The sequence below is a fragment of the Bombina bombina genome, chromosome 7 (assembly GCF_027579735.1).
Source record: "Bombina bombina isolate aBomBom1 chromosome 7, aBomBom1.pri, whole genome shotgun sequence".
Lineage (NCBI taxonomy): Eukaryota > Metazoa > Chordata > Amphibia > Anura > Bombinatoridae > Bombina > Bombina bombina.
In genome coordinates this window covers 167503906-167518103 of record NC_069505.1, presented here as the reverse complement: position 1 = coordinate 167518103, position 14198 = coordinate 167503906, and the positions used below count along the sequence as shown (strand labels likewise).

The window sequence follows — 14198 nt, the reverse complement described above, 5'->3', positions numbered from 1 at the left end:
TGGACCCCATGTGAAAAATAAAGGTCTATAGGTAGTGGAGAAAAGGATGCACTCGCCAGGATTTTCAAATCGTTACCTTAATTTCTTGTAGGTGTTACACCCTTCGTCAGACACCAACAAAAATAACAACCATCTACTTACCCCCACCGTGCCTTATAAACCCTCACAAGTGCTCCAGAACTGAGCCGCAATCAGACGTGCCACTCCCACTGGCTGACATCATCAGACAGCGACCCGGTAACCGGACTCCCTAGTGTCAATTAAAAAACATAACATATGGGAACTAACAAGTTTTAAAGTACTCTAAGCATCATACAACCAAAACAGGCATGGAACAAACATGAAACAAACTGAGGATAGCCCCACACCGGATCGTTACCGGATCAGGGTGATTGACTCTACCTGCCAAGACAGCATAATGTAGCTGACAGTCCGGTTGTCATGGCAACCCTCATATAAACAACCTTCATGATCACAGGATCATAAGCACTGGGTAGTGGCTAGAAAATACATGTACATACATATATATATATATATTAGGGATGCACCGAAATTTCGGCCGCAGAAACGTTTAGGCTGAAAATGGCATTTTCCGTTACTTTATTTTTCGGTAAAATTATTGTGTATCATATTTCAAATTTGATGCTAGGCTAGAGCTGCTGTTTGAGTTCATTAATTGACTTACTGTATTGCACATAATAATAATTTGGGAAATTGGTAAAAAAAAAAATAACCCTGTTAAATCTGATTCTGACTTACTGTTTTGCACATAATAATAATTTGGAAAATTGGTAAAAAAAAAACCCTGTTAAATCTGATTCTGACTTACTGTTTTGCACATAATAATTTGGAAAATTGGTAAAAAAAAACCCCTGTTAAATCTGATTCTGACTTACTGTTTTGCACATAATCATAATTTGGAAAATTGGTAAAAAAAAAACCCTGTTAAATCTGATTCTGACTTACTGTTTTGCACATAATCATAATTTGGAAAATTGGTAAAAAAAAAAAACCCTGTTAAATCTGATTCTGTTACACAGAACTAAATACAGAATCATACAGTATATTGATATTTAATATTGTTTTAAGTAGGGATGCAGAAACATTTTGGCTGAAAATGGCATTATCTGATTTTTTTTTTCGGTCTTGTTTTTTGTTTTGTTCGGTTTCATTTTTTTTTTTGCCTGTTTTTTTTTCTTGGTACAATTATTGTGTAGCATATTATTGTTTTAAAATATTTTTTGTCCAATTTTAGTGTATTACTTTCAATAAGTGTGGTTATTTTATTTTAATGGCTATTATTTTTATGTTTTCAACAGAGAGCTCTAATGCACTTCTATATATGTCTATATACAGGGAGTGCAGAATTATTAGGCAAGTTGTATTTTTGAGGATTAATTTTATTATTGAACAACAACCATGTTCTCAATGAACCCAAAAAACTCATTAATATCAAAGCTGAATAGTTTTGGAAGTAGTTTTTAGTTTGTTTTTAGTTATAGCTATTTTAGGGGGATATCTGTGTGTGCAGGTGACTATTACTGTGCATAATTATTAGGCAATTTAACAAAAAACAAATATATACCCATTTCAATTATTTATTTTTACCAGTGAAACCAATATAACATCTCAACATTCACAAATATACATTTCTGACATTCAAAAACAAAACAAAAACAAATCAGTGACCAATATAGCCACCTTTCTTTGCAAGGACACTCAAAAGCCTGCCATCCATGGATTCTGTCAGTGTTTTGATCTGTTCACCATCAACATTGCGTGCAGCAGCAACCACAGCCTCCCAGACACTGTTCAGAGAGGTGTACTGTTTTCCCTCCTTGTAAATCTCACATTTGATGATGGACCACAGGTTCTCAATGGGGTTCAGATCAGGTGAACAAGGATGCCATGTCATTAGATTTTCTTCTTTTATACCCTTTCTTGCCAGCCACGCTGTGGAGTACTTGGACGCGTGTGATGGAGCATTGTCCTGCATGAAAATCATGTTTTTCTTGAAGGATGCAGACTTCTTACTGTACCACTGCTTGAAGAAGGTGTCTTCCAGAAACTGGCAGTAGGACTGGGAGTTGAGCTTGACTCCATCCTCAACCCGAAAAGGCCCCACAAGCTCATCTTTGATGATACCAGCCCAAACCAGTACTCCACCTCCACCTTGCTGGCGTCTGAGTCGGACTGGAGCTCTCTGCCCTTTACCAATCCAGCCACGGGCCCATCCATCTGGCCCATCAAGACTCACTCTCATTTCATCAGTCCATAAAACCTTAGAAAAATCAGTCTTGAGATATTTCTTGGCCCAGTCTTGACGTTTCAGCTTGTGTATCTTGTTCAGTGGTGGTCGTCTTTCAGCCTTTCTTACCTTGGCCATGTCTCTGAGTATTGCACACCTTGTGCTTTTGGGCACTCCAGTGATGTTGCAGCTCTGAAATATGGCCAAACTGGTGGCAAGTGGCATCTTGGCAGCTGCACGCTTGACTTTTCTCAGTTCATGGGCAGTTATTTTGCGCCTTGGTTTTTCCACACGCTTCTTGCGACCCTGTTGACTATTTTGAATGAAACGCTTGATTGTTCGATGATCACGCTTCAGAAGCTTTGCAATTTTAAGAGTGCTGCATTCCTCTGCAAGATATCACTATTTTTGACTTTTCTGAGCCTGTCAAGTCCTTCTTTTGACCCATTTTGCCAAAGGAAAGGAAGTTGCCTAATAATTATGCACACCTGATATAGGGTGTTGATGTCATTAGACCACACCCCTTCTCATTACAGAGATGCACATCACCTAATATGCTTAATTGGTAGTAGGCTTTCGAGACTATACAGCTTGGAGTAAGACAACATGCATAAAGAGGATGATGTGGTCAAAATACTAATTTGCCTAATAATTCTGCACTCCCTGTATGTATACATATGTATTTATATATCGATATATGTCTATATATGTATACATATGTATTTATATGTCTATACATGTATACATATGTATTTATATGTCTTTATATGTATACATATGTATTTATGTGTTTATATGTCTATACATGTATACATATGTATTTGTGTTTATATGTCTATACATGTATACATATGTATTTATGTGTTTATATTATACATGTATACATATGTATTGATGTGTTTATATGTGTATATATGTATACATATGTATTTATGTGTTTATATGTGTATATATGTATACATATGTATTTATGTGTATATATGTATACATATGTATTTATATGTGTATATATGTATACATATGTATTTATGTGTTTATATGTGTATATATGTATTCAGCCCAATGAGTGCAAACCCTCGCGATAAACCCCTTATCACTTGGGTGAAAACCTTTGCGCTCCACTCGTAACCTAACCCAAAACAGGCAAACAAAGATGCCACCTTAATTATTCAGAATAGGTCTAAAGATTATGAACTGAATGTTTTAGTGAAGAAATTAATATATAATTTACACCTTAAATTCTGTTTTAGTCCTCTGATTTTAGGGCCCAATTATCAAAAACTTGTAAGCAATTTTTTTATTTTAACCCCTTTTACTGTAATTTGTCTGAAAATTGTGGATTTTCCCGTCATGAAAACTGAAAGAGCACAAGGCAGGTTTCACAAGCCTAACCCTGCCACATATACGTTCTTATTTTGCAGTTTATTGTCTTATTATTTCTGCTGAAGCCAAACAATGGAGATTTTGTTACCACAATAACATCAGCAAGCACTGTCATCTCCCCACTCAAGTCCATATTGGCTCCTTCAAATGAGGAACCTGGTGGGTGGAATTTGGACACCGAAAAACAATTGCAGCAAACAAGGTGCTAATCTGTTCTAATCATGTTTAGATTTTGCTGATGTGTTAATCTATTGTAGTCTTCCAAGGTGTTTATTGTCCGTTTAAACAGTTAATTCTATGCAAACAAACACAGCTATTTCATACACAAAATGAACATAGTGTCCCCTAAAATGGTTAAAGCAGGGGCGTATTAATGTAAAGGCCAGCAAGGCCGATGCCTAGAGCGACAGATTTTGGGGGCGGCATTTATCCCAAGTGACTGAATATTTGGGCATGGATTTTTTTTTTCATTTTGAACGTGACTGTCTTTTTGCCGAGGTCACATCACATTTTCGATCTGCCGCACATGGACTGGGTCATGCACTTGCGTAGCGCAGGTGATCTCCTCCCAGGCCAGAACTCTGAGAAGATTAGTGCCAGACTGCCAGTGACGTGAAGACGACAGTCACAGTGCAATGATTGGGATTGGTGGAGCGGTCCTGAGAGGAGGTGGCTGACCCGGCTGACTTAACCAGGTAGGAGCAGAGCACTGGGCACGCAACAGCTCCACAATTGATCATTGGGTACTGCTTGGTAGCGGTAGCGTTACTTTCAGCCCCCTAGCCAGAAAAATATTGCTAATAATTATTACTTCCACGGTCCACCACATGGAGATGTTAGCTCAGCTCACTCTGCAAAATAAACATTGGGGATCTGATCATCTCATCATCATTGTCACACTGAAGTTTAGCTGTGTGAGAGTGAACACGCACTTTTAGACGAAACACCTGACGCTGAAATTTACAGCTGATTTCGGGCAGTCGGAGCTGAGCGGCATTATCTGTAGCCGATTAGAAGTCCCAGCGTGACTCGCATTAGCCTAGGGGTGTCTGTCGGGCGACTCAGATAAGTCCCAACTTGTGTCTTCAGGCACGCTACCGCCTTGTGAGTATTTGGCAGTACCGGGGAGGGGGGGGAAACTTACCTGCCTTATCGTTTAGGATCTACGATACTGTTTTATGTTTGGCGCCTCTCTTCTCCCCTTTTGTCTACACAGTCAGGATTCCATCTGGATATCTTTTGGGAGTGCTGCCACGGATTCAGCGTGTTAGAACCAACAAAACTGAAGATTAACATCATAAGCACTAGCGCACCTTTTTGGGGACTGTTGAATCCTTTTTGTTTTCATCATCATTGTGTAGTGGTAGCGTTAATTTCAAGTCAGCCTAGCCAGGAAAATATTACTTTTAGTAATATTTTCCTGGCTAAGCTGACTTGAAATTAACTCTACTGCTACACAATGATGATGATCGGATCCCCAATGTTTATTTTGCAGTGAGCTGAGCTAACACTGATCTCCATGTGGTGGACCGTGGAAGTAATAATTACTTCTATGGTCCACCACATGAAGATCAGTGTTAGCTCAGCTCACTGCAAAATAAACATACCGTAATAACTGTAATATATATGCTACATAAACATAATGCAGAGTCTGGGTTAGGGTATCGTTGCCAGCTGAGCAACAGTAAAACTGATAAATATCTTGAGATAAATATATATAGTGGAGGGATTTATTAAAGTGTCAGTGTTAGGAAGTTTTCTGTGAAATGATGAATTGATGCTGTAGCTGGGAAATCTTTTTCTGCAGAGACAGAAGCCCTGGGTGGTATATATATATATATAAAATTGTGTGTTACAGGACACAGAACTCATGCTGGGTCTGGCTGCAAATAGTGAGGCAAGAATATGGTTCCTGGTGAATTCTGAAAAATTGAAGAACATATTTTAACCAACCATAGTTTCCTTCCTGTTACACTCCCAATTGGTTAGGCATTTTCTAACTCCCTAAAAACTGAGATTTCACAAAAGCAGCAAACAAAATGAGTCTCCTTTCTAAATCCCCAGAAATCCCAGTCACACAGCTGCAAGAGAGAGGGAGAGCCAGAAATAATATGTATAAATCTTGTGGGAATTCATGTGGGTATGGCATAGGCACAGAATAGGGGGCATTTATGCATATATCAAGTCTACTGGTCTAGAGCAGCATATTTGAGGATTCATTAGTTGATCACTCATTCATTAGTGATTCATTCTTGTCACCATGAATTTAAAAAGATCTATCCTATTTAAAAATATCTATCCAAAATTTGTGTTTTTTTGTAAACTTATATTTTTGCTACACTATGTGCTTACCCTAACCAGAAAATTATTTAACACATAGAACTCAAACTAGTGTGTGTGTATGTGTCTGTGACTATATGTCTGCATGTGCTTGTGTATGTATGTGTTTGTGTGTGCAAGTGTTTTGTAAAAAAACAAACAAACAAACAAAAAAAAAACAAAAAAAAAAAACATGTTATATCTTGAGCAAAAAATATTATGCCCCAAAATGGCCTAAAACAGAGGGGAGGGGGGGGGCAGCAGAATTCTGTGCCTAGGGCAGCACAAAACCTAAATACGCCACTGGGTTAAAGGGATATGAAAAACAAAAATATTTTCTTTCATGATTCAGATAGAGCAGCAATTTTAAACAACTTTCTAATTTACTTCTATTATCATATTTTCTTAATTTTTTGGTATCTTTTGTTGAAAAGCAGGGACAAAAGCTCAGGGGCGAGCATGTGTCTGACGGACTATATGGTAGCAGTTTTGCAAGAGCACTAGATGGCAGCACTATCTCTAGCCATTGAGTGCTCCAGTCGCCTACCTAGGTATCTCTTCAACAAAGAATATCATTGGAACAAAGCAAATCTGATAAAAGAAGTCAACTGGATTGCTCTGTCTGAATCTTTAGATTTTATATCCCTTTGCTGTACCAAGATATTCTAGGTTTATCATACTGTGGCTTAGTTGTTCTTGGTTTAGATGTGATTTTATTAGTCCTACTGTAACAAAACCTCTCTCTGTCCCACAACGCACTGGGAATCTTAGCAGCGGGGGAGCCCGGGTGGCAGAAAGGAGACTAGACTGATTGAGCAGTGCGGGGAATCTTGCAAACAATCTACAGAGGCAGCAGGCTTTTATCAGACACACATAAGAGTGAAGGTGGCTATGCATCAAAGATAAGCCAGAGTGTGTTACTGCAATGTGCTACAGAGTGTTTTCCCCATAGGCAATACACTATTATTGACTCCCCCTCCCATTAGCAAGGGGTGTGGGGGGGTAGGCATACATTTATTGAAGGTTCTAATGGAAGGGTGAGGGACTCCTACCCCCAGGCCGGAGCAGAAAGACAGGCTATCACATCATGTAACGGGAGCCTGCGTGTGACAGATCTGACCTACATTTTTCTCCTCCTTGCTCACCACAGCCTGTCGCTGTTTTAAGAAGCAATTTTCTTGGATAAAAAAAAAAAAATATGCAGGAAAAAGAAGGCTATTTACAGATATGTAGTACTGCATTTACCCTTCATATACCGTTAACTAACCAGCTTTACACAAACACGTCCTAAGAGTTAGTTGTTAAAAGAACTAAATAAGAATAGATAATAGACAGACAGGTAGTGATGGTTTTTTTAATTCTTTGTAGGGGTGAATGTTTGTTTTCAAGCTTTTGCACTGAACAAGATGACAGACAAATGATTGTAGACCAAATTATATAGACAGACAGATACATCACAGACAGATGGACAGAAGATAGAATTAGACAGGTAAGGTGTCTGGCTGTATTATTTTCACTAAAAGGATTTACAGCGCACAGACAATGCTACCTCATTGTGACGTGCCAGTGCATTTGAAAATTGTGTAAAAAACATTTGAAACCTTTAAAAAGACTTAGCATCACATGACCACAGTGAGATTACAATACAGTTGGATATTCAACCAAGAGAAAATGTAAATAAACTGTAAAAGTAATGCGATTTAGAAAAGTGTATTCAGAAGAAATGTGAGAGACATTAATTGCACTTTTGTGCCATACCGGCCGCCCAACATTTAAATTTTTAAAATAGAGAGCAGACAAAAGAGAGTGGGGCTTGAATGACTTAGGGAAAGTGATTAGGTGGTCTGGGAGAGAAAACAAACTATCCCTGGGCACATTCTGGGTGCTTCAGGGACAGGGTAAAGTAATTTGGGGATGGAGTTTACAATCCTGGGAGTCGGACTCAGGGTAAAGTAATTTGAGGTTTGTTTACAATCCTGGGATTCAGTATGGGTACTTTAGGGGCAAGGTAAAGTAATTTGGGGGTGTAGTTTACATTCATGGGATTCAGTATGGGTGCTTCGGGGCAGGGTAAGTAATTTGGGGGTGGAGTTTACACAGTATGGGTGTTTCAGGGGCAGGGGGAAATAATTTGGGGGTGGGGTTTAAAATCCTGGGTTTCTGTATGGTGCTTCAGGGGCAGTGTAAAGTAATTTGGGGGTGGAGTTTAAAAATCCTGGGATTCAGTATGGGTGCTTCAGGGGCAGTGTAGTTTACTTGTAGGTGGAGTTTACAATCCTGGGGCTTGGCCTTGGTACTTCAGGGACAGTTCAAAGTAATTTGTGAAGTCCCAAGTTTCTCTGACCTAAATCAGAAAATAAATGTTAACTGAATAGAGAAATACAGGACAGAGCACATAATTTGGGAGCTCTGTAAGGTATACATCTTGCTATTTGTGCAAAATATTGTTCAGCTATAAAATGGGCAGCAAGAACCCAAAACTCAAAGGTGTTTTATTAGTCACAAAATCAAATAATAAGTTAAAATTGCCTTTAATGTGTTCCCAAAGATCTACTTTACCTACTGGCGTGTATTCAATTGTTAACAAATAACTACTTAACCTTTATTTGGTCATTTGAAATAGCTGCTTTTCCCAGTTGAAATGTACAAGTAGACTTAACATTTTAATACTGCAGTACAAACTATTGTAAAGTTATGTTAAAGGGACATGAAACCCAAATTTTTTCGTTCATGATTTAGGAAGAACATACAATTTTCCAGTTTACTTCTATTATCAAATGTGTTTAATTCTCTTGGTATCATTTGTTGAAGGAGCAGCAATACACTACTGGTTTCTAACTGAACACATGGGTGAGCCAATGAAAAAAGGTATACATATGCAGCCACCAATCAGCAGCTAGAACCTAGAATATTTGCTGCTCCTGAGCTTAATTAGATAAAGCTTTCAGCAAAGGATAACAAGGAAGCAAATTAAATAATAGAAGTAAATTGGAGCCCACTTCGGCTGTTTGCGTAAAATGAACTATAAATATAAAAATTGTATCATTACAGCTTTTAAACTTTTAACTCATCTCCAGCACACGGGGAAAGCTTGCAGGCAACAAGGGGACGAGCACAGGAGACACAAACCTGTAAGTCCGTATTATTCAGCAAAAATTTTATTCTAACTAAAACACCATTTTGTGTTTTTTTTTTTCCTTTGGGAATAGCGGCGATGCGTTAAAGTGATGGAAAGTTCTAGTGTTTCTAAAAGGCTAGGCTTTGCCATCACTAAAAATAAAGACAACCTTCATTCATCAGTTTAAAAACAAAACAACTAATGAATAGGTGCCTTTATTATGCTGCGGCTTCAGCGCTAACCTAAGCACCTCCGGTCACCAGTTTTTCAATGAGGTGACGTTTCCACCTCTTAGCCAATAGCCCTGTTAGCCCTTTGGGATTATGCCATAGGCTAGCTCAGCTACTGGCTAAGAGGTAGAAACATCACCTCATTGAGCTGTGCCGTGGGCAGCCAAAGGTGCTTAGGTTAGATCTGAAGCCGCAGCAAAATAAAGGTACCTATTCATCAGTTTTTTGTTTTGTTTTTTTAAACTGATGAATGAAGGTCATCTTTATTTTTAGTGAAAGTAAAACCTAGCCTTTTTGAAATGCTGGATTTTACCATCACTTTAAAGGGACAGTACACTGTAAAATTGTTTTTATATTAATGTATTTTCAATGACTTGTTATACCAGCTGCAGAGTATAAAATGTATGAGAAATTTCATTTTCAGGTTTATTTGTGTATATGAAGTAGCTGGTTTTGTGCTTTTAAACCACAGCCTATTACAATGGGTTGAGCTTCAGGTAATATCAGCTCTCATTATGTTTCAATTTTTATGTACACACACTTGCTCCCTTATCTTATATTTGTCTGTAAACCAAAGATCAATGGAAAATTATCATTTTATTACTTAAAGGGACAATGAACCCAAATTTTTTCTTTTGTGATTCAGACGGAGCATGCAATTTTAAGCAACTTTCTAATTTATTCCTATTATAAATTTTTCTTTGTTCTCTTGCTGTCGTTATTTGAAAAAGAAGGCATCTAAGCTATTTTTTGGTTCAGACGATGGACAGCACTTGTTTATTGGTCAGTTAAATTAATCCACCAATAACAACCCAGGTTGTTCACCAAAAATGGGCAGGCATCTAAACTTACATTCTTGCTTTTCAAATAAAGATACCAAGAGAATGAATAAAATTTGATAATAGGAGTAAATTAGAAAGTTGCTTAATATTTCATGCTCTATCTGAATCACAAAATAAAGAATTAGGGTTCAGTGTCCCTTTAACTATCCTGCACCCCACTGGGAGTGTAATTTCTTCTGCTGGCTGTGTTTACTTAGGCTATTCAATAGCTGAGACTCCAGTATCAAAACTTTCAGTATAGGTTGGGAAACCACAAGCTAAATCACCTATTTCAAAAGGCCAAAATAGGGGTAAAGGAGCTACTTGTAAACAATGTAATACATTCCAGCAAGTTAAATGGATCATTGGGAACAATTTAAATAGGAGAAAATGTTTGGGTGAACTGTCCCTTTAATGCAATCCTTTCATATTCAAATACCTTCACTACTATTTGTTTGCTCCTAAAAACAGACATGAGATTAGAAACCACTTGAACACAAAACAAAAAAACAAAACAAAAAACAAACAAACACATGCAGACATAAACAGCAGGAAGCGACATAAAATCCATTATAAAAAAACAAAACAAAAAAAACTTTTTTATGTATAAAATAGAATAAAACATAACTTTTAAGCCTGAAAGAACCAGCTTTTCTGCCTAAGAAACTGTTTATGTTTGCTCTGTAACTCATAATGCACAAAATGCAGACACTAATAGCTGCAGGAACACACTGCCAGCTACCACAAAAAGCTGCAACCTGTATAGGGGCTTGCCAGGGGGTACCTACCACGCAGCTGCAGGTCATATTCTCTCTTTGCATCTTCATTCCCTAGAATTTTCCATGCCTGACTGATTTCAATAAACCTCTGTTGGCTCCCCTCAAATTGAACCTCTGGCAGATCTCTCTTCTGTTTATCTGGGTGGTACTGTCCATCAGAAGCAAAGCAGGGACAAAAAATAAATAAATATATGAAACACTACAAAATAATTGTAAGAATTTACATATAAAGCAGCATCATTCCCTTACTGTTGTATATAATGGCACAATACATAGAGTACATACATAGGTACAGAGGTAGATATGTGAAACAGTCTCCCAGTAGCAGGAGTACAAACTAAAGAAAATGAAAACAAAAGCAAGAATAGCTGGAACGTATAACCATGTATGTACTTTTATGGTCAAGCTAGATGATTTTCATCACCTTTTATAAACTTTAGCTAGTAATTGTCTGCGGGACATATATGCCTCTTGTCACTGGCTCACCCTATGTGTTCAGTTGGGAGATAATTAACTCTTTTCATGCGCATGACAAGGTTTTCTCGTCATGCACATCGCTACCTGTATGCCATGACAAGCCCTTTTCGTCATGCCGATCAAACACTGTTTTCGACGATCTCCCTTCACTAAAGGCCGGGATTGTTGGTGGCCTACTGAAGCCTGGGAGTGCCAGTTACGTTGCTACGTACGCACATGGTGACATCACAAAGGCAGCTGAACCATGATACACCAGTAACTGCAAGTGAGCTGGATGGGGGGGGGGGATTTTAAACTCCTCAATCTCGGTTCCCTTAGCAGCTACAAACCTCCAACCGTCTGCTCTTTCTTTGGATTTGAAATGAGCAGTAGAATATTTTATGGGAAAAATCAAAGTTCATGTTTCCTCCCCCTGTATCATGTAACAGTCATCAGCCAATCACAAAATGCATATATATGTATGAACTGTGCACTTTTGCACATACTCTGCAGGAGCCTCAGAAAGTGTGCATATAAAAAGAATGTGCATGTTTTGATAATGGAAGTATATTGGAAAGATGTTTTTTGTTTTTTTTAATTGCATGCTCTATATGAATCATAAAATCTTAAGTTTGAATTTAGTGGCCCTTTATTCGCAAATGGGAACTGATGGTAATACATTCATTCAGAAGATATAGTTAGATGCATTAGGCTTCCATCATCAATACTTAAAATGAGCATTGATATAGTAGAATAGCATAATCAGCAAATACATAATACGACAATGCAATTTTTTTTTATATTTATTTTATTAATCCAACAGGGTATACAAATATGCAGGATAAAAAATAGCCACGCAGGGCAGAAAAGTGCAAAACAAAAAATACCAATATACCAGTCTTAATACATTAAGTATATAGCCACACACACAGGTCCACATAAAATAACATAAATATCCTAGCATAAATTTTAACCTATTTTTACTCTAAGCCCCTATTTTTGGGTAAAAGGAAATATTTTAGAGTATACACTGTTGGGGTTTTTCAACTTTTGCAGTTAAAATAACAGAAAAAAAAATAAAATAAAAGGGAACCCTCTCTCTCCCCCCTCATTATGTGGAGCATATTTCAGATCTTCTGGGCCTCGATCAGGAGGACTCGGGGCCCCGAAGATATTAACTCATCTACCTCTTCGTACACTTCATGGATTTATTCGAATACCCAAGTTGGAGGAAAAATGTCTCTCAGTGGTAAATACTGAAAGGTAGATACCGTGTCAGCGTATATTGGGTTGTTAAAGGAAATAAAAGAATAATTTTAAGCCACTTTAGAAAAAAATTAGAAATATCTATCTCTTGCGGGGTTATTAAGTTAAACTGTTCAAAAATAATTTGAGTATGCATTGCTTTACTAAAGATGGATAAAGAGGGAGCTTCTCTACTCTTCCATTCCTTTAAGATTAAATTACGTCCTACCATAATACAAGTATTAATCATATTAGTTTCTTGCCTATCTGGCCTTATATATAAAAAGATTATATCCTTTGAATGTATTATAATTTGGGGGTCTAAGGATTTATTTAACCAAAAGGAGACTTTCTTCCAGAATTGATTTATTTTAGAGCAGGACCAAAAACAATGTATAATATCTGCTTGGGGGTAGTTACACTTAGTACATGATATATTCTCATCTTGCTTCCACTTAGATAATCTTTGTGGAGTAATATAAACATTATTTAATAATTTAATATGCAGTGGCAAATTTTTTAAATTTTATTGAAATTCAAAGAAATACAATGTAGAGATGCATATATTTTTTTATTAGAGGCTGGCATTTGTGAACATTAGTGGGACTGGGGAAGTTGTAGACACTTCATTTTTTTGCCCCTTGAGCCAGCGCTGCAATTTCCACAAATAGTTTTCCCGACTGCTTTTGCTTGTTTGTACTTTGCTCCTCCCCTGACCAATTTCACTATGAATGTTGTGGGCGTGCCGTGGGGCTTGGGAATTTGCGCTGCTAGCCTAAACCTGCCTGCCTATCTGTGCTCACTGCTCAGTGACGTGTGGAGCAGTGGAGTCACTCACTGCTGTGCTGTCTCTCTAAACGGGAACTGGGAAATCATGAGGGGGATGCCTGGCACCTGACCGCATGACTGTCTAACACTGTCTCTAAAGTGAAGGAGACACGTATGATGCCCACCAGACCGGTACGGTTACGGTACACTAAGTTCACACTGAAGATATAGGAGGGGAGGGCAGAAGGGGGTCTGGGGGTGAGCAGAGTGCAGAGGTGATTGGCCATAAGAAGCGGTAGGCATGCGGCCCGGGGCTGTGCACTGACAGACTTGATTTATTTTTTAGAGTGCTCTGTTTATATTTCATTTGATGCTCTGCTAAGCCAGGGAGAAGCTCTAGGTATGAGATTTATAATTAATGCAGTGCAGTTTACATATTTTGTATGTGTGTGTGCCTGAGTGTTTTTGTGTGTGTGTGTCTGACTCCGAGTGCTTTTGTGTGTGTGTCTGAGTGTTTCTGTGTGTGTGCCTGAGTGTTTTTGTCTGTGTGTGTGTGCCTGAGTGTTTTTTTGTGTGTGTGTGCCTAAGTGTTTGCGTGTGTGCCTGAGTGTTTTTGTGTGTGTGTGTCAGAGTGTTTTTGTGTGTGTCTGAGTGTGTTTCTAAGTGTGTCTGAGTGTTTGTATGTGTGTGTGCGCCTGTGTTTTTGTGTTTGTGTGCGTCTGCTTTCTGGGGGTAGGGGGGGGTGACACCATAAGTTACCGCACCGGGTGACACCAACCCTAGTGACGCCACTGTTAATATGTAATTCCTTCCATATGTTGGAGATTGGTG

At 38.2% G+C, this 14198-nt stretch overlaps 1 protein-coding gene across 1 annotated transcript in view; it reads right to left on the bottom strand.

Moving 5' to 3' along the window:
- DNAJC24 (DnaJ heat shock protein family (Hsp40) member C24) overlaps positions 1 to 14198 on the bottom strand; it is a 158467-nt gene that overhangs the window by 83141 nt on the left and 61128 nt on the right. The window contains exon 3 of the mRNA XM_053720400.1: positions 10908 to 11046. Within this exon, the coding sequence (XP_053576375.1) occupies positions 10908 to 11046 (139 nt within the window). The remainder of the gene's footprint in view (positions 1 to 10907; positions 11047 to 14198) is intronic.